This window comes from Seriola dumerili, unplaced genomic scaffold, assembly GCF_002260705.1.
Source record: "Seriola dumerili isolate Sdu_G_001 unplaced genomic scaffold, Sdu_1.0 BDQW01000226.1, whole genome shotgun sequence".
NCBI lineage: Eukaryota > Metazoa > Chordata > Actinopteri > Carangiformes > Carangidae > Seriola > Seriola dumerili.
This window is the reverse complement of record NW_019174481.1, coordinates 1,872,726-1,892,902: the sequence shown is the minus strand read 5'-3', so window position 1 is coordinate 1,892,902 and position 20,177 is coordinate 1,872,726. Positions and strand designations below refer to the sequence as shown.

At 41.4% G+C, this 20,177-nt stretch overlaps 3 protein-coding genes across 5 annotated transcripts; all 3 read left to right on the top strand.

The window, feature by feature from the left end:
- The first annotated feature begins 253 nt into the window (after positions 1-253).
- LOC111228986 (3-keto-steroid reductase-like) lies at positions 254-4,695 on the top strand. Of its 2 annotated transcripts, XM_022755119.1 has the most exons (9): positions 255-411; positions 1,234-1,437; positions 1,594-1,686; positions 1,822-1,936; positions 2,262-2,456; positions 3,567-3,671; positions 3,787-3,843; positions 3,954-4,052; positions 4,195-4,695. In XM_022755119.1, exons 1-9 carry the CDS (start codon positions 377-379, stop codon positions 4,312-4,314), a joined length of 1,023 nt encoding a protein of 340 aa, XP_022610840.1. In that variant the 5' UTR covers positions 255-376; the 3' UTR covers positions 4,315-4,695. The 2 variants fall into 2 exon arrangements, with proteins under 2 accessions (XP_022610841.1, XP_022610840.1); XM_022755120.1 differs by lacking the exon at positions 3,787-3,843 and having other exon boundaries at positions 254-411.
- Positions 4,696-7,256: 2,561 nt separating this feature from the next.
- On the top strand, positions 7,257-14,988 carry LOC111228995 (plasminogen activator inhibitor 1 RNA-binding protein-like). 2 transcript variants are annotated; one of them, XM_022755131.1, is made up of 9 exons: positions 7,257-7,796; positions 8,548-8,728; positions 9,019-9,159; positions 9,587-9,658; positions 10,167-10,241; positions 10,594-10,771; positions 11,286-11,351; positions 11,597-11,791; positions 12,709-14,988. In XM_022755131.1, exons 1-9 carry the CDS (start codon positions 7,541-7,543, stop codon positions 12,766-12,768), a joined length of 1,224 nt encoding a protein of 407 aa, XP_022610852.1. In that variant the 5' UTR covers positions 7,257-7,540; the 3' UTR covers positions 12,769-14,988. The 2 variants fall into 2 exon arrangements, with proteins under 2 accessions (XP_022610852.1, XP_022610853.1); XM_022755132.1 differs by having other exon boundaries at positions 7,258-7,796; positions 11,600-11,791.
- A 385-nt stretch (positions 14,989-15,373) lies between these two features.
- Positions 15,374-20,177, top strand: LOC111228778 (UDP-N-acetylglucosamine/UDP-glucose/GDP-mannose transporter-like). The gene is made up of 13 exons (XM_022754807.1): positions 15,374-15,602; positions 16,224-16,257; positions 16,351-16,437; positions 16,550-16,617; positions 16,702-16,773; positions 18,611-18,679; positions 18,783-18,885; positions 18,967-19,059; positions 19,159-19,226; positions 19,327-19,405; positions 19,483-19,565; positions 19,656-19,708; positions 19,837-20,177. The coding sequence occupies exons 1-13, from the start codon at positions 15,412-15,414 to the stop codon at positions 19,845-19,847; spliced, it is 1,011 nt and encodes a 336-aa protein (XP_022610528.1). The 5' UTR covers positions 15,374-15,411; the 3' UTR covers positions 19,848-20,177.

Here is a 20,177-nt window from a genome sequence, read left to right as displayed (position 1 = left end):
ATTTTTAATAGCCGTCAAATCAAAGAGCCTTGTAAATAAAGAGAAATGAATATTTGCCGATCTTTGTCACACTTTTTTTGGTCGTTTTCTTCTCATACGGAAGTCAGGCAGTAGAAGTTTCCAAGCGACGCTTTCAACCGTTGCGCTCTTTTCCCGTTTTGGGCTTCTTGGCACTCCGTAGTGGAAGCTGATTGGCCAGCTGCTTGCTGACATCCAATCACACCACGTCCAAGCTCATGCATATAGGCTGCTGCTCTCGCTTCACCGGAATCGGACGATGGGCTGAGCGTCCCGGTACGACTCCGGTGAGAGAAGACTCATACCTGGTGTCAGACTTTGTGCCGGTCCGGCTCTCATCCTCAGCCTCCGGTCAGACATGCAGAGAGTGGTCATCGTAACCGGCGCCAACAGGTGGGTCCGCTGAAACACGTTATAACGATAACTAGACAACGGTTTGTGACGTTGTTACACTGTGACGTGACGTCTCTCGCGTGTTCAGTTAACGGCAAAAACATTGTAGTTTCGCTGAGGGAGACAGTCCCTCCGGTTTCTCTCCTGTTGAGACATTTAACTGCTTCTAAATCTGTGAAAAACTGTGTTCATTTTTGTATCTGCGTCACACATACACGGTCAGAAAAATGCGTCGTTAATTACTATTACATTTAAAAATGCAGAGAAGTAAAATTAGAAACAATATATATTAAAAGTCTAGGAGCTAATTTGGCCAGGAGGATATTAGCTTTAGCTTTTATATCTGTATCTCTGTATTCCAGGTTATAAGTAGCAAGAATTTACAGAACAGAAATGCCAACGATATGTTAGATACGTACGTTAGTGTAGATGAGATTTTAGTTATTTTACAAAGTGTCACTTACATGTCATTAGAAATAGTCACAGCACACAACTCTGCCCAAATAAGCCACTGTTATTTTTACATGTGCAAATTAAGCAAATGCGTTAATCAATGATCTGTAGAGATGCTGTAATGTGCATGAGATTTAAAAAATACATATATGAACTTTGATAGGTAGAAATTGAGACTGCAGACAAATATTTCCAATCTGCCATTATTTATCTTCCAATATTGTTACTCCAGTTTAGTCCTCTGTGTTTACCAGATGATTTACTTAATCTGTGTGATGATTGCTCAGCTCCTCCAGGGAAGTTTGTTTACATGTGTGAATGATTGGGTTTGTTTGCCATTTGTTTCTCTCTCTCTCTCTCTCTCTGCAGTGGCATTGGCCTGGCGTTGTGTGAGAGGCTGCTGACTGAGGACAGCCAGCTCCGTCTGTGTCTGGCCTGCAGAAACACGCAGCGGGCTGAGGCTGCCCGCTCCGCCTTGCTGACCTCTCACACCAATGCACATGTGGACCTGCTGCATCTTGATGTGGGCTCTGTGCAGTCAGTGTTCACTGCTGCTCAGGAGGTCAAGGCCAGGTAATAAACCTTTGATACACAGACTTCACAACTCTGTTTGTACTCATGTTGTATCCATGACACTGCTCCTGGTTCTCTTTTCCCAAGGGTTTAACAACGATGCATATGGAATTAAAAGTGATTAATCTTTGATGCATATTTGTGTTTTTTCTATAGGTACAGCAGAATTGATTTTCTGTATCTAAATGCAGGAATTATGCCCAATCCACAAGTGGATGTCAAAGCTTTTTTCAAGGGTCTGTTTTCCAGGCAAGTTTCCAATGCTAGTTCCTGACTTTCTCATTTTAGCTTTGATTTGTGTCTTTTAATTTTGAATTAATTGAGATTGGCTTAAATCTCGTTTCTGTCCATGCTGTTATGTAATAGTGTACCTTCTCACTGCAGGAATGTCATCAACATGTTTGCGACAGCAGAGGGTCTCTTAACTCAACAGGACCGCCTCAACTCAGATGGACTGCAGGAAGTTTTTGCCACCAACCTCTTTGGTCATTTTCTTCTGGTATACCCCAGACTGTACACACGCATACATGACTTTAAATCTAAATCTAGATGATAAATCCATAATGGGACATAACATAATCTTATTACTGTATATGTTGTGGCAACGTTGTGTAGTAGTGCAGAATATAATGAGGCAGCTATTAAGATTGATGATAACTGCTTAGGCTTTATTAAATACAGCAGGAGGCTTTATGAAGCAGTGTGGATTAAATGTTTTCCCACATCTGTGACGTATTACAGGGACTGAAGTCATTGTATCTAAAATCTTGACAGTTTTCTCTTTGCAGCTGTCCTGACTCATTATCTACATGTCTGTGGTTCAGATCAGGGAGCTGGAGCCTCTGCTGTGTCAGGCAGGCCACACATCCAGGATAGTGTGGACCTCCTCGAGTAATGCCCGCCGCTCTGCCTTCAGCATCGAGGACATGCAGCACAGAAATGGGACGGAGCCCTACAGCTCCTCTAAGTACGCTTCGGACACACTCAGCCTGGCGCTCAACAGACACAAGAATAACCAGGTTTGTCTGTCACACAGTCGGCAAAGTACTGGCACAGTACACAGATTCCAGTCCTTCTTATAGTCTCCATTGTCATTGGCCATTTAAAACAGTATTGGAGAGAAAAACTAACAAGACTCAAGTAACTGCAGTGAATCAGTTGATGCAATCTTGGTCCAAACTGTTAACTAGGAATGAAATTAGTAGGAACATTAGGTCCGTTATGGGTCTTTACTTAATTTATCTGTTGCATTACCCATAAAGTATATTCCAGTATAGTCCAGTATAGTATATGGCTCTACCCGTCTTCAAATAGAGGCTTCAGGGGAGTTTGTCCTTGTCCTCAATAAGTGTCTAAGATCTTGGTGGGTGTCATCTTCATCTAATGATCGCACGGTGGTGCAGTGGTCAGCAGTGTCACCTCACGGCATTTCTGTGTGGAGTTTATATGTTCTCCTCGTGCTTGAGTGGGTTTCCTCCGGGTTTCCTCCCACTTGAACATAGACAATCAGAAGTAAATGTTTCAGAAGAAAAATCTCATTTGACTTGTTGACTAATTATCTTTGCTTTCAGAAACCAGAATCTGACAAAATGTTGCTAAAATCTCTCAAATGGCTTCACTGAGAACTGCATTTTGTCATGATTTGTCAGAGTTTTATTTATTACTGGAGGCAAGCATGGAGAGAATCAAGGTAGTGTAGAACAAAGCGCCCTTTGGATCACACTGTATATGCGCAAAGGAAAAAATAACTATAACGACCGAACCGGACAAACTTGGTGTTGTTTGAAAATCCTCATTAAGAAATAGGTTCCTTCAAAATCCCGTGCCCCTAGCTGCTTCCTACACAGAGCACTTACAAACACAGACAAAGACACCACTCTCCAATTATAGTTGTAGGGTTCCAACATCTACCAGTTATCCACTTTATCAAAATGCAATACTGTACCATTATCCACCTGTATGGTCTTTTAGACCTTAAAAAAATCGATCAAGTATCTTTTTTGTTTGTTTGTTTTAATAAGAAGGAAAAATATACTGCACATCAAGAGTAACTTCCACAGAAATTATAAAATGATAGCAAACAAAAAATGCATTCAGCATTCAACTGTTTTCTCCTGTCTTTGTGACAGGGGCTGTTCTCCGCCGTGATATGCCCAGGACTGGTGATGACTAATCTGACCTATGGTATCCTGCCCTCATTCTTCTGGACTCTCATCATGCCTATCATGTGGTTGGTGAGCAGTGTTTTATTTATTTATTATTGTCTTCATTCTAACAAAAGTCTCCCGCGTCTGTGTCAAACATTATTGAAGTGATGTGTGAACTATCATTTCCTGTTGTGCTGAACAGATTAGGATCTTCACTAACACATTCACACTTACACCATACAACGGAGCAGAGGCACTGGTATGTTGTCAACCTGTGTCATTATTGTCCATACGGAAAATACGTAGGGATTCACATGTGAACAAAAGACGCTCTATGAACTTGGATTGCTGCTCTGGTCTTTTTCACAGCACTGGCTGTTTCTCCAAAAGTCAGAGTCTCTGGATCCACGAGCAAAGTATCACAGTTTAACGTCAGGACTTGGAACAAACTACACACAACCTCGAAAAGTGAGTAACTGGAGACCATGAGCTCCACAGAGATACTGCTTCAGTCTATGTAATAGGATAATGTGCAAAGGTAATGTGATATGCTGCTTAAGATGCTTCTTTTACATGTAATCAATCCAGATTTTCTGTGTTTGTGTTTCAGATGGACATCGATGATGAAATGTCCGAGGTCCTCTATTCAAAACTTCTTGACCTTGAGAGAGTAGTCAGAGGGGAAGCGAATGAGGGAAACGCTGCTAACAAACTCATCAACAGTACCTGAATGAGGCAGAGTGAGTCTTGTAACGGAGAGCTTTAGAAATAGATCATGTGCAATTTGTGATGTAAACCAGCAACAGTGCTCTTATTCATTACATTCTTGCCAGTTGTAGTATAGAAATATGTGTGTTTTTATATGTGAATGAAACAACCATACTTCTTCTACCTCAGTCAAGGTCACAACTTTGATTTGTGCAATGTGATCATGTTGGCTACAGAAGTAAAGCTACTTCTGAGGTGACCACTTGGATTCACTGCACTAGATAACTCTAATCATGTTAAAATTAGCAACATTTGACAGTGAAGCACTAAATGGAACATTTTTAGGAAATTATTTGTATTAATTTGCAGTTTGTTTTCAATAAAAGGAAAATTTACTTTGAAACTGTAACTTCTCGTATCAATCTTCGCATCTTCGCTGCAACATTCACACAACTCCAACATTACTTATACAAAAAAACAAATATCAAAAAAGAAAAAAAAAATTATAACTACAGACCAATTTTACATATTATAGTAAGTTTTAAAATATTACAAATTTTCAATTTAACTTCTTTAAACCTCCCTGCCTCCTGTTATTTTGGTTGCACCTGTTAGCGCAGGGCAGCTGAATCCACTGACTGTAAAGGGAACAATGTGATGTCCGCTCTTATTCTTGGTCACCTGGCAGCAGTGCTGTGACTTGAAGGCCAAGTGTATCACGTACCTGACCCACCGTCAAACTGAGAGGTCCAGAAGAGCTGAAAACACCTGTGTGAGGGCGCAGGGTCTTCTAATATGAACTGCTTTTTCTGACTTAATGAGCCTATGTAATATTGTCATGTATTGATATTAGAAATGTATATTTTAGGTTTAGGTTGATCATTCATAAACCTATTGAAAAATGTAATTAAGACAACCGTTGTCACGATAAACAATGACAACTACTTTTTCCTATTTTTTACAAACAGTACTGTTGGGGTCATGTGAGATTGGTACCAGCAGGAGTCTCATCAGTCGCTGCTTTCCTCCTGTAATGTAGATACCACCACCTGAGAGCTGTATCATGTTTCTTCTACAACAGGCTTCTTACTTTGCAAATTTAAATTCGCTATTTGTTTATGGTCTGGTTTCCTGAGGCCATCAACTAACCACCAACACTTCCATCAGCTGTCCTCTGAGGCTCATTTCACCACAAGTCATAAATTATGATGCTGTCATCTGACATGAATGGCTTGTTTAAATAAACGAAACAACTGCTGCGATATGAAATATAAATATATGAATAAATAAATCAGGTGTCATCTGATTCACAAGGTCGCTGAATGGTAAGATAACACTTCTCATACAAAAGCTTTGTTTTAATATTATACTCTTAAGTTTTTAAATTAAAATGCTTTAGGGCAATATCAGCATTAGGCAGCTAATCTGTTTATTGCATGCGTTGTTCCTGACAGATATGCTCAGCTGCCACACTGCTTTTCAAGTCATTTGCCTTTTTGACATCTCAGTTTAAAGGTGGACTGATGCATTTTCTCATCAGAAAGAAAAAATATCAGAGACAACTGGGCATCGCTTCATCTCCACTTGATTGATTACAGAAATCAAGAAAAGGGAAGTAAGTGTGTATATACATTCATATATATATATACATATAACTAACTGACCTATCAGCAGAGGTGGAAAACAACTAAGTACATTGTACTTTGCTACTTCCTCTCTCCATTTCAGACAGAAATACTGCACTTTTCACAACAGTATATGTGTCAGATATAGTTCATTCGAAGATTGTTTTAAATACAAAATGTAAGATCAGCTTGTAAAATATGATGTTGATAGTTATGATTGTTGTATTCAATTACTAAATAGTACATAAAGTAGCTAAAATTAGCTTAATCTCTACCAGTCACAACATCAAGATGCTGCTTACACAGTAACACATCGGCAACTAATGGCAGAGAAGAGCGCTCACCTCAAACAGTCCTACACATCTTTTGTTTTCAAGTAGCTTCATGTATTTATTGACTTTAATTCATAAGCAAAACAATTGTATGGTTTTATTACCTGCTGTGTGAAATGATGACATCAGCATTACAATTCATACAGCTCTACATCTGTATGAATTGTGTCACTGTTGTGTGTAACCGCTACTGCTATTGTGTAGTTTTATTAGTTGCATGTTAATACTAAGTACAACCCTGTGTAATGTGGATCTACCAGATCCAGATTGATCTAGACCAATTGCCAACACCATTATTATGTCTGATTTACGTCAAGATCCATATATAATTGATTACTGATTGTTACTGACAAAAATGTTGAAAAAATGCCCTCTCTCACAATGTTTAGAAAAGTGATTAAAAAAATTTCCTGCATCCGCCCCTTTGACCGGATCCTCAGCAGAATTGAATAGGTTTTATATTGTGGTGTTGCTACTTTATTCAACAATATTATCTTTGTTGATGGTGGTCATCTTTGCGGTGCAAAAATACAAAAAAATCCCATTTGGAAAGCCGTTTCAGAGAAAATGCCTAAACATGTAGACAGATATTAATACTTGGCAAACATTCAAGTGTGACTTTAGATAAGCCTTGTTTTTAAACATGCACATAAATCAAAAACACATGACTTCATGACTGTGCTGCTTTTTATAAACTGACAAATCCCACTTAATCTCATGATATGCGTGTCTTTTGTATCAGCATAATGTTGCAGCTGCGCATACAAGACAATGAATTTTAAAAGCAATAACAGCAGAGCTTACAGGTAGTCTACTGTCAACAAATCCAGATATTGGTGTTTCCTTTTAGAAATATGTCTGTGCGCTCCTGTAAGCGAATAGTGGGTATTTGTTTGATCACATAGGTGCACATTTCTTTCAGTCTATTTTTTCCTCCAGTATCGTGTAGTTTTTTTTTTTTTTTTTTACAAAGCAGAAGCTGGTTTTCTGCAGCCGCACCACTCGCCAGCTTATTGTGGGACAATTGAGAGGCTCCCGTGCAAGTAACTCCTCTCAGATATTAAACCCCGGATTATTGCAGGAGGACATGAAAGCACGTCGTTACATAATGTAAATAAAAACATTGCAGCCACCGTGTGTTCAGATTGGTGCGCGCTGCACGATGTCCCGGATGGTGCTCGCACCGGAAGAGAAGGGGCAGCTCTCCCAGCCATCTTGTGGCAGCATCCAGCGAATTGTTCGCATCAAGCCTCGTAGAATCGGAGGTGAATCCCGCTGAAGGGGCGCCATCATGCCCGGACACCTGCAAGAAGGCTTCGGCTGCGTCGTAACCAACCGGTTCGACCAGTTATTAGATGATGAGTCCGACCCGTTTGAGATCCTGAAAGCTGCTGAAAACAAGAAGAAGGAGGGGGCCGCCGCTGGTTCCACCAAGACCGCGGCTCAAGCCGCCAAGCAGCCGAAGAAGGAGTCACAGAAGGACAGGAAGAACCCGCTGCTGGACAAGAAGGAAGAGTCCCAGGCTCCAGTCCCCCTGAAGAAAGAGGGTAACATTTTCCACCTGCTCCCTCTCTTATATGCAGTGCATGTTTATTTTCCGTTACTTCGCATCAACTGTCATGTGCAGCTCCTGTTAGCTGCGTTAGCTGCTGCTGGTCGGAGCGAAACACAGCGTGAGGTCAACATGGACCCTGTCCTGTTGCTATTAGAGGACAGACTGGCAATTCCTCTCAAGCTGAGGCGAGCGACACATGAACAGATGTTTCTAGCACAGGGAGAAGCTGAAATGCTCAGGTGTAATTCACCAGTGTGCAAACTGGTGAGTGTGTGTGTCGCAGAAATGGTTTCCACCAGCATCCGACGGGAAGGTGTAGTGTTGGGTGACTGTGTGGATGATGCTCCAAGCACTGGCTACGGCAGCTCTGTTAGCAGCTGCAGGCTTTCTAAAGCAAATGCGCAGGTTATTCACCTGCGCACCGCCAAACTAGACAGACCGCTCTTTGTTTGGATTGATGCTGCCTTCTCACAGTGAAGGCTTTCATGTTTTTTTTTTTTAGCTCTCTGGTCTTAAAGTAAATTCATCACCAGTATAAATTAATTTGTGAAAAGAGGCCCACCGTGAGGCAGTGCATTAATAGTTGAAGTTAAGTGCTGTTTTCAATGCTGGTGACAGGAGAGGTGACAGACATGCCAGTTTGCACGTCCCAGCGCAGGAATGGTGTAAGGGTCGGTTTGAGTGTTAACATTTCAACAAGCACAGTTGGTACTAGTTCTGACTTATGCTCCTGTAATTTGCAGGTATCAGGCGGGTGGGCCGAAGACCAGACCAGCAGGGCCAGCCTGGTTCCCAGCACCAGGGTGGGCAGGGTGAAGGGCGACCTGGAGACAAGAGGCCAGACCGGAGACCTCCTCGAGAGCGCCGCTTCGAGAAGCCCGCCGAGGACAAGCCTGAGGGGGGTGGAGAGTTCTCTGTAGACAAGTGGGTAGCTGTGATGAATGACAAAGAGCATATTTAAACATACTGATAAGCCCGAGGCTGCTTGGTGTGATCATAGGATCAGTGTGGGGTTGTATGCAGAGATTAAGTTTGTAATCTAATCTTAGCTCACTTAACCACAACATCACAGCACAGCCAGCTGTAAACTGCTGGTTTTTGCTCTCTTTGACATTTTTTTAACACCTCTGGCATTAAAAGCACATAAATGTGTGTGTGTCCGCTCCTTATGATCACACACACCAATTTATTAAGTGTCTCTTTGTGTCCGTCAGGCCTTCTGGTGACAGGCCCCCGAGAGGGCGTGGTGGCGGCCGGGGTGGGCGTGGTGGAAGAGGACGGGGCATGGGCCGAGGAGACGGCTTCGACTCCCGTGGGAAACGAGACTTCGACAGACACAGCGGCAATGACAAATCGTGAGTCAGACCTGAGCCGAGACCTTAGCAGACCAGCGAGTCCATAAATAGAAATGACTACTTACCAAGCTCTTGTTGTCAAGAGATATTTTCTAGAGCTCTTGAACTGCTCAAGGTTGCCAAAACCAGGTGGCAATGTTAACAACTTTTGTGTTAATTTGAAACTGAAGTCTCACTGATCTAAAAGGTCTATTGGCAGTTACACTGACTAACTGCCTGACCCAAATGGCATCTCAAGAACGATGTCTCAGATTAAGATCAGTTTTAGTCTTTTTCTTTTTCTAAGTTATGTACACTAATCTACTTTTCAACACAGACTAGAGGATTGTTGTTGGTTTTAGAGTTTCTCCCATAGTGTGCTATAAGTATTTTTAGACTCCATACATCAGTGTGTGTGTGTGTTTTCCTTTCTGTTTTTTTGCTCCAGCAATCAGAAAACTGAGGAGAAACGCAGTGGCAGTGGCTCACACAACTGGGGCAATGTGAAGGATGAAGTGAGGTGAGTTTTCACGAGCAGACACATGGCCTGTTTATCTGAGCATTACTGTCTGCAGAATAGTGATGCACATCTGAAATTTGCCCAGACTTTGCTTATTGTGTGAGGTCAAAATAAAGCCAGTTTGGTTCATACTGTGTTTAAGGGTACGGTACGCCCAACATAATAAAAATGCAAAATGCAACCCTAATTTTGATCATTCTGAAAGGTTTACGAATCTGTTATAGCTTTTCATTATTTTAACTGTGTAATAACATTGCATAAAATGCATGCAACACCCTTTAATGTATTTCTGCATTTATTGGAGAAGTAGTGCCTGTAGTTAGAGATCATGTTTCAGTTAAGCACTGTATGTTAATCTGGAAATGTGACAGTCTTTCTGGAAAGTGGTGCCGCTAAAGCCTCTCTCCATATTAAATTACTTCAACTGGACTGCTCACATGCAAAATGGTGTTTTTTTTAAAAAAAAAAACACCGTATTGACGAGGTGCTTGTGCGTCTTTGTTCCCAGTGAGGCTGAACAGACCGCTGCTCCTGAGACGACCCCAGAGGGAGAGGAAAATGCACCTGCTGGCTCTGAGAACAAGTGAGTATCTATTTCCTGTCAGGTGATTAGGTGTCAGGTGATATTTGGATGTTCAGGAAAAGAAAGGGAATTTAATCTGTTTTAAGAATTTCAGGGGAAAAAAAGTAGTAGTAGTTTGAAGCTGCAGAGCGTTACCAGCACATTGCGATGTTTTCCTTGGTTGTCTGTGGTAAGGTGCTCAGTGTCACAAACAGTGTTTCTATGTGTTTATTTTCCTCACAAAGCTGGTGTGCAATTGGGATCAACACTGTGACTGACCTTTTGGCCTCAGGATTAGAGAGCATGTATAGAGCTAAGAGGATCGGCAGTTTGAGGTTTAAGTTCACCGCATTGTTGTTTGCTGGCTTTCCAGGGAGAATGAGGTCGAAGAGGTGAAAAACGAAGGCCCCAAAGAAATGACCCTGGACGAGTGGAAGGCCATGCAGGACAAGGAGCGCACCAAGGTGGAGTTCAACATCCGTAAGCCCAATGAGGGAGCCGACAGCCAGTGGAAGAAAGGATACGTGCTGCACAAGTCCAAGAGTGAAGATGTGAGTGTGGTGCTTTATATTATAGATAACAGAAACTTTTTTATCCAGTGCTTTTTTTCACTGTGACCTGAAACGTCTTTAAGTTTACAAGATTGTATATAAGATGTTTTGTGATCATTTCAAGTTTGTAGCCTTGATTAGAAGACGTTAGAAAACTTGTGCACTGATAATTTAAGCTTTTGTTGTGGTACTTAGAGTTTTTTTGTGCTTGTCAGAAAGCTGACTGTTCAGGAGAGCATGACTGGATTGTTGTACTACTCGCTGTTTGCAGGACACAGTCAGGTTTTAGACATGGTGCTGTTGCCTTGTTGAACTAAAAAGAAAGCTGTTAAAAGTTGGCAGCACAGAGACGTTGCTGTCTTACTTTTCCTTTTAATTGATGTAAATGCAAAATGAAATTTCTGGGTGCACTTCAGGGACACGTGCTCAGGTTGTTGTGGAGGTCACCTTGTCCTTCTCATGAGCTGATATGACGCTACATCTGTTCTGATAATTTCTTGCGTTTCATTTTCAGAGGCCTGTTGGTGCTTTGATTGACGCTTCAGAGACGGAAGCAGAACCACATACTCTGTACAACAAGGTACCTGCAGCTCTGACACTGGTCTTTCATCCACAAAGTCCATGAAAACATTCAGAGTTAACGTGTTCAGATTATTTTATTTGTTTTTATTTTGGGTGAAGGAATGAAGAATTTCAAGACGTTGTACTAAGCAGCACATTAAAAGAAAACACACACGTTCACTCACTTCATTCATATGTAAAAATGAACGTCTAACTACAGAGTGCAGTTCATCTTTTAACATACTTGTCGTCATGTGTTCTAAGCAGCCGGGCACCGCTGACGAGTCCAGTGACCACCATTTCCGCAAACCAGCCAACGACATCACATCTCAGCTGGAGATCAACTTTGGAGACCTGGGCCGCCCCGGCCGTGGGCGCGGGGGAGCGCGTGGAGGCAGGGGAGGCCGCGGCGGGGGAGGCGGCAGCAGGACGGCACGTGGGGGAGGACGGTCCGAAAAGGTAACAATACAAGCCGTTGTTGCTGCCAACAACAAAGGTTTAGTGTCCCTCACAAAAGATTTAGCTCACTCACCCTGAATAGGCTGTAAAACCACTGACTTGGAAAACCTGCTGTGGAATACTGAGGCCCTGAAATAACAGAGCAGTGAACACATGGTCCATAATGGAAAACTCACAGACTAACCTCATGACAGTGATGAGGTGCATTTGTATAATAATAGTGCTTAGTTGTGGGAATTAGAGTTTATAACATTTATATTTATAGTATAAAGCTGTCAAGTACAAAATGCTGTCATCAAATGCGGACGTAGATTCATACATGTTTGTTTAAGCTCCCGAGCCAGCGACTGCCGTAGATAGCCATTATGTTTTTGGGTTGTCCATCCATCTTTCCCATTCTCATCAATGTGATATCTCAGGAAAGCTCAGTGAATGATGAAGAGATGACATTTTATATCCAAACGGTCAAAGGTCAACTTCATAATGTTCTGCAAAAATACCTCTGGCCATTATTCAATGCCGAGACTCAGGAAGGGAAGATTGAGACCACATTTTCTGCACCTTGACAATATTATCAAAATTTCAATATGTCCAAGTGCAGAAGCTGCACTTTTTTGATAAAGGTAAAATGTGTCACAACAATACCATAAATGAAGCATTGTGTTATTACAGTGGTGCTCCAGTCTATAAATCATATTCTCCAGATGTAAAAGGAACATAGTTGTTTGGTACAAGCTCCAACAATCATCATTTCATTTTTTTTTTTTCCAGTAAAAATGAAACGAAAAAAATGACCATTCCCGCTGATAATTCGCGACACATTTCACATACTAGTAGTAATGTGATCCATCATTGATGCAAAAAATATTGATCATAGCAGCTAACCTTGTCCTGGTTCTCCTGTGTCTCCCCTCTAGGCTAGTGGAGTGTCAGTCCCCAACGTGGATGATCCTGAGGCCTTCCCAGCTCTGGCCTAAAGGCTCCTTTTCCACCACCAGCCCACCCATCAGCCCTTCCGGGCCCCTCCTCTACGAGGCTTGCATGCTTACCACATCTTCAAGTATATAAGAAAACAGAGAAAAAAAAAAAAGATTTTAATGACAAAAAAAAGACTGTCATCCCATACCACTCACACCACCAGAGGACTAAAATTTTACCTGTTTTAAAGGAAAACAAAAGACAAAAAAAGACGGAAAAAGGACCTCTTGTTACACTGACGTTTTGTATTTAGGAACATGAAAGCAGGGATGTTTTCATACTTTTTTCTTTTATTTTTTTTCAGAGATTATGCATATTTCATTGGTATTTTTTTGTGCTGCTTGAATTTATGCATTTCTGCGATTAGGTTGAAGTGTGTTTATCTCTTCCCCTGAAGCTTTTGTGCTTTTTTTTTTTTCCCTCATGACTTCAGCTCAGTATTATGGGGTCATATTAGAAAAGACTTTCTACTGGAGTTTTTTTTTTCCAGTAACACACATATGTGGTAGCACTTCACTACATAAGAAACTTGTACTAGATATCTGAAGTATGGCTTAACATGCGTTTAAAGTGTAATTACTCTGATCCTGACTACCCATCCCTTTGCGAGGCACAAGTTCAGGATGGGTAACCAGGCAAAGTGACTTCCTACTAAAGCTTGGTATTTTTCTGCTTGTTGTGCAGTGAAAGTAAATGCCTCTTTCCTTTTTTGTTTTTTTGTTTTGTTTGTTTTTTGATAGCTTGCCTTTTTTGGTGGACCAGTGGTTAGTAATGCTTTGTATCCCCTGATCCAGATGTGCTACCTGTGTTTTCAGGGTGTCCCAGGGCCCAATGTATATCTTTAGGCTGGTCCTTTTAGGTCATACGGACTGTACTACTTGTAACTTCAGGACCACTAAGCAAATATTGTATTTTTTTGTTAAGGATATGTGTGTGTGTGGGTGTGTGTGTGCTTGTGTGTGTGAGTGTGCAGAAAAGTGTGAGGTTGAATGTGAATTTGACAGCTAGTTACTTAGAGTTTAAGTATTTCTCTGCTAAGAACTTGCCATTCTCAAACAGTAGTCTGCAAGTTCTCACCTGAAGTAGTTCATACTGTCTTTTGAGAAGTGATTGTTGAAATCTAGGTGAGTGATAGCTAGACCATGGACATATCTTGCTCTTAGAGTATCTGTAGTGTTTTTCAGATCTCAAAGCACTTGGTTTTTATCAGCACCAGTCCTCTGAAGATTTTTTCCTCCCCTTCTGTGAACCATATTTACTGTTTTTTATTTTTATTTTATCAGTGCAGCAGCACCAATGCATAATTTGTCTGAAAGAAATGTCAGCTGTCATTGTGGAACAATCATGAGCTACAGAATGTAATGTAAGGTAATGGTGCTTTTAGCCACCTGTGTCAGCATTTCCAGTGAGCTTTTTGTTTTTGTTTTGTTTTGTTTTTTATGAAGCGGGTATATTTCACATGGGGTGGGGGGGTTATACTGAAGACATTAGGGAGTGAATTAAAAGCTTTACATGCTGTGCTCTGCAAAGACTTGCTGGTGATGCACTGATACAGACGGCTGGAGCAGTTTTCTTGTAGGACTGTTTGAGCCACATGACGGTGAAACTTTCTCTGCAAACATCCCTGTTCTAATAAATTGCTTTAGAGGTGTTACATGTATTCTGCCAATGGCTGTTGGGTTGTTTAAAATCAATACTGTGATTTTAAAGGTGTAAACAAATGTGCTTTTGACTCTTTATTGGTTTAAACATACCGAGGCTGTGGTGTTTCAGCTACAGTATTCCCCTTTAATCCTATATTGACTTCAGTGGGATGTAAACAGTCCAGAAGGGTTTGATCTACACTTAGTTGCCAGTTTATCAGGCAGCCCTGCAATAAATCGTACCTTCCTGAAGGTTATGATGTTGACGCAGCTTAACGGACAATTAAGCTGTAGTTACAGGTATTACTTATGTTATACAGATCGGTGTGTCTAATGTTTAGTCTACCGCCATTTATATCAGTTGGTTAGAAAGCTTAAGACAACACCTGAACAGTTTCACTCAAAACTCAACAGTATAATATTCACGAAGGTATGATTCACTGTAGGGCTGATGTATTAGACTACATTAGTTTTAACTAGGTGTTAACAATTCATGGCGTCATTCGTGTATATTGTGTATACATATCGTAAATGTAACTTCAAATTTTTTCGACTGTTTCATAAATCTTAAAATTATGTGGTGTCATTTTTATAGTGAGATTTTATTTTGAAAGATGTGGCGAGCGTTAACCGGATGATGTGTGGCAGAAATAAATGAAGTTGTTCCGCGGGAAAACTAAACTTTTGGAAAAGCTAAACAGCAAAATAACTCAAACGTACTACTACATTGAATGTTTTAAGTCAATTATAATTAAAAATAGACGATAAGGGTTCTTTGGAAGCATTGTCAGTCACTGTTTACGTGGTTACACTTGGCTTAAAATAATTTTGATAAGTTAAAAAAGATTTTAAAAAAATATTCCTCAATGTTGAACGTAGTTGAGTCAAGATACTTCACGTCTTTCCATTTCCTTCTTCGCCGACAGAATTTATCGCTTGGATTAGACGGTCGTGCGCATGCGCAGGAGGACTCGCAGGCTTCCGTTTGAAGACACCGATATGGCAGAGCTGCACAGACGTCAGGAACGCGGCGGCAGAAACTTGTCACCTGAGGGAGCATCCCCCAGAAACAAAGGAGACACAAATGGTGACAGCCCAACGGTGTTTCTGAAGCTGCTGGTTGCGGGATTTTACGGAGTCAGCTCGTTTCTCATCGTTGTCGTCAACAAAAGCGTCCTCACCAGCTACAGGTAAAAGGTGCAAAGTACAAGTTACAGGAAGCTTCGCCTCGGACTGTTGACCAACAGGTCTTAGGGATGTTTTAGTTTGAATGATGGGGATTGGAAGTGTGGAGAAGACAACAAACTCTGGGCAGTTCAGACAGATAGAGGCGGACTTCCTCACTCAGTTTGGGGCAGACAGTGTATGTACATTAAAACAGTTTGACCGCGTTGGGAGCAGAGCCGTGGGCAGTATTTTAGGAATGCTAAAGCAACAGGTCCCCCACTGCATCTCATCTACCTTGAAAGGTTTGACTTGCCACCAACCAAGCTATGTAAAAAATATTTGAACAGTCACCGAAAATCAATATTTCTTTTAATAAACGTTCATGTTTCTTTTTAAATCCATCGCCTAAAATATCTCTCTAAACAGTGATGGTAAAAGTATTCAGATTATTTACTTAAGTAAACTATCAAAGTTTTAAAAAGGTCCAACTTGTGCAAAATAATCACAGCTTGTAGTTATGGTCATGCCTAGGAAGTGAACCAGAGGCAGACCTACAGCTAAGAAACAGCAGTAATGAAATGTCAGGTAAGTATTTGCATAAAGTAATTTTTCTTCATTCATGCCATTGTCTACATGTTTTACAGATTTCCATCGTCAGCATGTGTGGGAATCGGTCAAGTAAGTTTCTCTTGAGTAGAGCCAACATGTATTTCCTGTCCACCTTAAACGAACACTGATATACCTTGTCTCCCTGCTTCAACAACTCTGCAGATGCTGGCTACAATTGTAGTGCTGAGGAGTGGGAAAATGTTGGGCATCATCTCATTTCCAGATATGGATTTGAGTATACCTGGCAAGGTGAGGAGTGACATGTTTAGGCTGATACCACAGAGATTAGGAAGTTGTTCTCATGTTGAAGATCAAAACTCTTCTCTGCTTTAAATATTTCACACGTTTGCTTATTTTCCAGATGTTCCCATTGCCTCTACTGTATGTTGGGAATCAAATATCTGGACTATTTGGGACACAGCGACTCAAGTGAGAGTTTGTTGTCCATTATTTCCCTTATTATTATAAAAATATACTTAAAAATAAAATATAACATTGTTTTTCATCTCCTAGTTTACCTATGTTTACAGTTCTGAGGAGGTTCAGTATTTTTCTCACCATGGTGTTTGAAGGTCTCTTGTTGAAGTAAGTAAAACTTCATGTTTCCTCTGCACAATTTAACCAAAATGTTAATGCACACGCAAATAGGACTGTGCAGATGGACGATGATCAGAACGATCGCCGATTGCTCATGTCTTTGCCAATGCCAAGGGCTATTTCACTTGTTTTCCCATTAATATGGTAACTTATTATTTGTAGTATTAATTTAATACTAATACTTGCAAAAACATATTGGAGTTTATTTTGTAAAAATTAATATTCGGTGTCTCTCCATACAAATACAACATAGGCCTACAACAATGCTACTACATCACAGACCAAAACAACAACAACAACAACAAGGTCTATAAAAAACAACGGACTATTAAACTGCTGGGCGGCAGCTTGTAATAAACCAAATATCTTACCTTGAGCTGCAGACAATGTGCTCCAGTAGTGACAATGACCCAAAGGTGGCCTTGGCCTTGGGTTTGGATGTCCAATGAGTTCAAATGTCAGTGTGGACATACATCAAGGGGAGGCGAGTCAGTCTCTCCTGGGTCATGGTGTTGTAGCCATGTTTTCTCGGATGAGGCCACAGAGATGTGCAGGCCCATACCAGTGTAGTGTGGTGTCACCCCTGAAGGCGATTCCCTTGCTTCCCAGGAATCTGATGGATCTGAACAGTAGTTCCCCAACGTGTCGTACACTTCCCTGCTGTTTGGCAGCAGCATCAGACAAGAGGACGTTAATCGACAGGGTGGTTGTCAGTCCTAAAACTGTCTTCATCAATCAGGTTTTTTTCCACTGTGTTCATACAAGCAAAACACACAACCTGATCACTCTCCGCCACCTCATGAAGCCACTTCAATTTAGCAAACCAAGTTGGTGTAAATGCGCGGCCGGAAGTTTCTTTCCCCAAAACGTGTGGCAGGAAAACTGAAGTTGGGTGGCTCCTCAAATGCCGCCAAGTCAGTCCTAGCCTGACTCCTGGTAGCAGCAGGCCCCTTAGTGGTGGCGGTGCTCGGGTTGATAGTCCTCTCGGTGCTGTCGGCCACGGTCTCCTCTCGGACACTAAAGTAAAACCAAACGAAGGCGACGGAGTGCTGGTCGAGCTGCTGTCCTGAGCAGGCTGGACTTCAGCTGGACTCCCTTTAGCTGGTGGTTTGCCAAAAAAATAATGCGTTGTTGCGCCATTGTGATTTAATCGTTACACTGGGCTAGCTGTCGATGCTACAGCAGCAGCGGCACATTTCGGAATCCTACCGTAGTGCTCACGTGACCCGCCCTACTCTGCCTCTGATTGGCTCGTGATCGTTGCCTTTGTTGGTTGGATCGATTGAGGAGTGAGGATGGTGAGAATGGCCCAATCCCAAACCCTGAACCCTCATAGACTTAATTGACATCACCTGGTGAGTGATTGAGTGCCAGAGGCTGCAAGACAAATAACTCCACAGTTCTGTCACTGATTCACGGTGATCTCTGTGTTTATACTGTCATATATTGTATTTTTTCTTTCTTGTAATGCTAACATTAGGGTTTGTTCCTTTCATGCTTGTTTGTTAAGTGGTCCTCTTCTATCTTATTATTTCTTTATGGCCGTTGTTTGCCGATGTTTACGCGTCCCATTATAACCATGGTAACCCCGTGTTTAATGTCAAAACGCTATGAACTTTGGGTAATTCCCTCAGGCAAAGTCTGCAGAATTGCGGACTTATGGAAAGTCTGCATAAAGGGCTCAAAATGTCCCCTGTAGAGCCCTCATACCCCTGATGGTTTGACAGTGGGACAGCCCTAAGACCCCCACCCCACGCGCAGATCGCGCAACCCTACACGCAAATAATTAATTTTAATAACTCCAACCCAATTCTTTTCCTCACAGGAAAACTTTCTCTACGCCAGTTAAAATGACAGTGTTCACCATGATCTTTGGTGCTTTTATTGCTGCCAGGTAAGACAGCCACGTGCACTGTACCCAAATGCAATCTTATCTAATTCCCAGGCAGCAGGTACGAGCATGTATCTCATTCTTAAGCGTGTTCTGTGTGTTGTAGCGCTGATTTAGCCTTTGACCTTGAAGGATACATATTCATAATGCTGAACAATGTCCTGACAGCGGCCAGCGGTGCGTACGTGAAGCAGAAACTTGACTCCAAGGTGAGCAGAGCTGCTAATCTCATGGTATGATGCTTCTTGATTAACATAAACTCTTTTAATTATATGCTGCTGTTCCTATAGGAGCTGGGCAAATATGGGCTTCTATACTACAATGCTTTGATAATGATTTTCCCTACTATGGCATACGCTTACTACTCAGGAGACTTACAAATGGTAAGATGGGTCTTCTAATACAAAATGCTAAATATAATTTAGTGTCTGATGACTTGAGATAGTGCTGAGGATCTCCATTGTCTGTGTGTGTGAGTACAGGGGTTGGACTACAACGGATGGTCTGATCAGCTGTTTGTTGCGCAGTTTGTGCTCTCCTGTGTCATGGGGTAAACTACTACCACTACCTAACTCCTTCTCCCATCATTTGTTAACAGATAGATCCCACACAGCTGCTCTTGTCTAATTCATCTCCATTTTGTCATACAGATTTATTTTAATGTACTCCATCATGCTGTGCACACAGTACAACTCAGCACTCACCACCTCCATTATAGGCTGCATTAAGGTAGGTGCCACTCTCTATTGGCTGGTAAGATTCACAGGTGCAGATGTGTGTGGTGACTCTCTCTGTGATCCCTGCAGAATATTCTTGTGACCTACATTGGAATGGTGTTTGGTGGAGATTACATATTCACCTGGACCAACTTCATAGGTCTAAACATCAGGTGAGGCAGACACACCATTGGAATGATTGTCTTGAGAAGCTGATGTTTTTCTGTCTCGGAAACAGATTTTGTCATCTTTGTTTCCCACAGCATCGCCGGGAGCCTGGTGTACTCCTATATCACCTTCACACAGGAGCAAACAAGTAAGAGCAGTTAAAATTATGACAATAATAATCCTCACTAATATTGTTCAATCAAGTTTAGTCTCCAAGGTTTCCAGCACAAGTTGACCCTGCTACTTTTCTGAAACGTTTTCCATCAAAATTAACAGAAAAAGCGTAAACCAGGGAGTCCTGATCCGACACTGAAGAACTAAGTACGTCCAGAACACATTTTATATTCTGTGAGCTCTATGTGGCTATATCCATTTTTAAACCATGTTTTACAAACACTTATGTATTTTCTGTATTTTGTCAGCACACAAGTTTTTGCTGCAGTCATGGAAAGTTATTTGCTGAGACACGATAATCAGCTTCTATGTCTATAATTATGACACAGTGCCTTAACTTTATTGTAACTGTATTTCACTGATTAAAAACAAAGGCAGGACCATTTTTATATTTGATAAATCAATGAAATGAAAGAAAGCACATATGGCATGTGAGTATTTTG

What these genes read in the sequence shown, in the direction of transcription:
- LOC111228986 (XM_022755119.1), top strand. Translation starts at nt 377, where the DNA reads ATGCAGAGAGTGGTCATCGTAACCGGCGCCAACAG. An exon ending in TTCAAGGGTCTGTTTTCCAG is followed by an intron (nt 1,687 to 1,821) that starts GCAAGTTTCCAA and finishes TTCTCACTGCAG; the next exon opens with GAATGTCATCAACATGTTTG. An exon ending in ACAACGGAGCAGAGGCACTG is followed by an intron (nt 3,844 to 3,953) that starts GTATGTTGTCAA and finishes TCTTTTTCACAG; the next exon opens with CACTGGCTGTTTCTCCAAAA.
- LOC111228995 (XM_022755131.1), top strand. Translation starts at nt 7,541, where the DNA reads ATGCCCGGACACCTGCAAGAAGGCTTCGGCTGCGTCGTAACCAACCGG. An exon ending in AGTCCCCCTGAAGAAAGAGG is followed by an intron (nt 7,797 to 8,547) that starts GTAACATTTTCC and finishes TGTAATTTGCAG; the next exon opens with GTATCAGGCGGGTGGGCCGA. An exon ending in GGAGAGTTCTCTGTAGACAA is followed by an intron (nt 8,729 to 9,018) that starts GTGGGTAGCTGT and finishes TGTGTCCGTCAG; the next exon opens with GCCTTCTGGTGACAGGCCCC.
- LOC111228778 (XM_022754807.1), top strand. Translation starts at nt 15,412, where the DNA reads ATGGCAGAGCTGCACAGACGTCAGGAACGCGGCGGCAGAAACTTGTCA. An exon ending in ATTTGAGTATACCTGGCAAG is followed by an intron (nt 16,438 to 16,549) that starts GTGAGGAGTGAC and finishes CTTATTTTCCAG; the next exon opens with ATGTTCCCATTGCCTCTACT. An exon ending in AGCAGAAACTTGACTCCAAG is followed by an intron (nt 18,886 to 18,966) that starts GTGAGCAGAGCT and finishes CTGTTCCTATAG; the next exon opens with GAGCTGGGCAAATATGGGCT.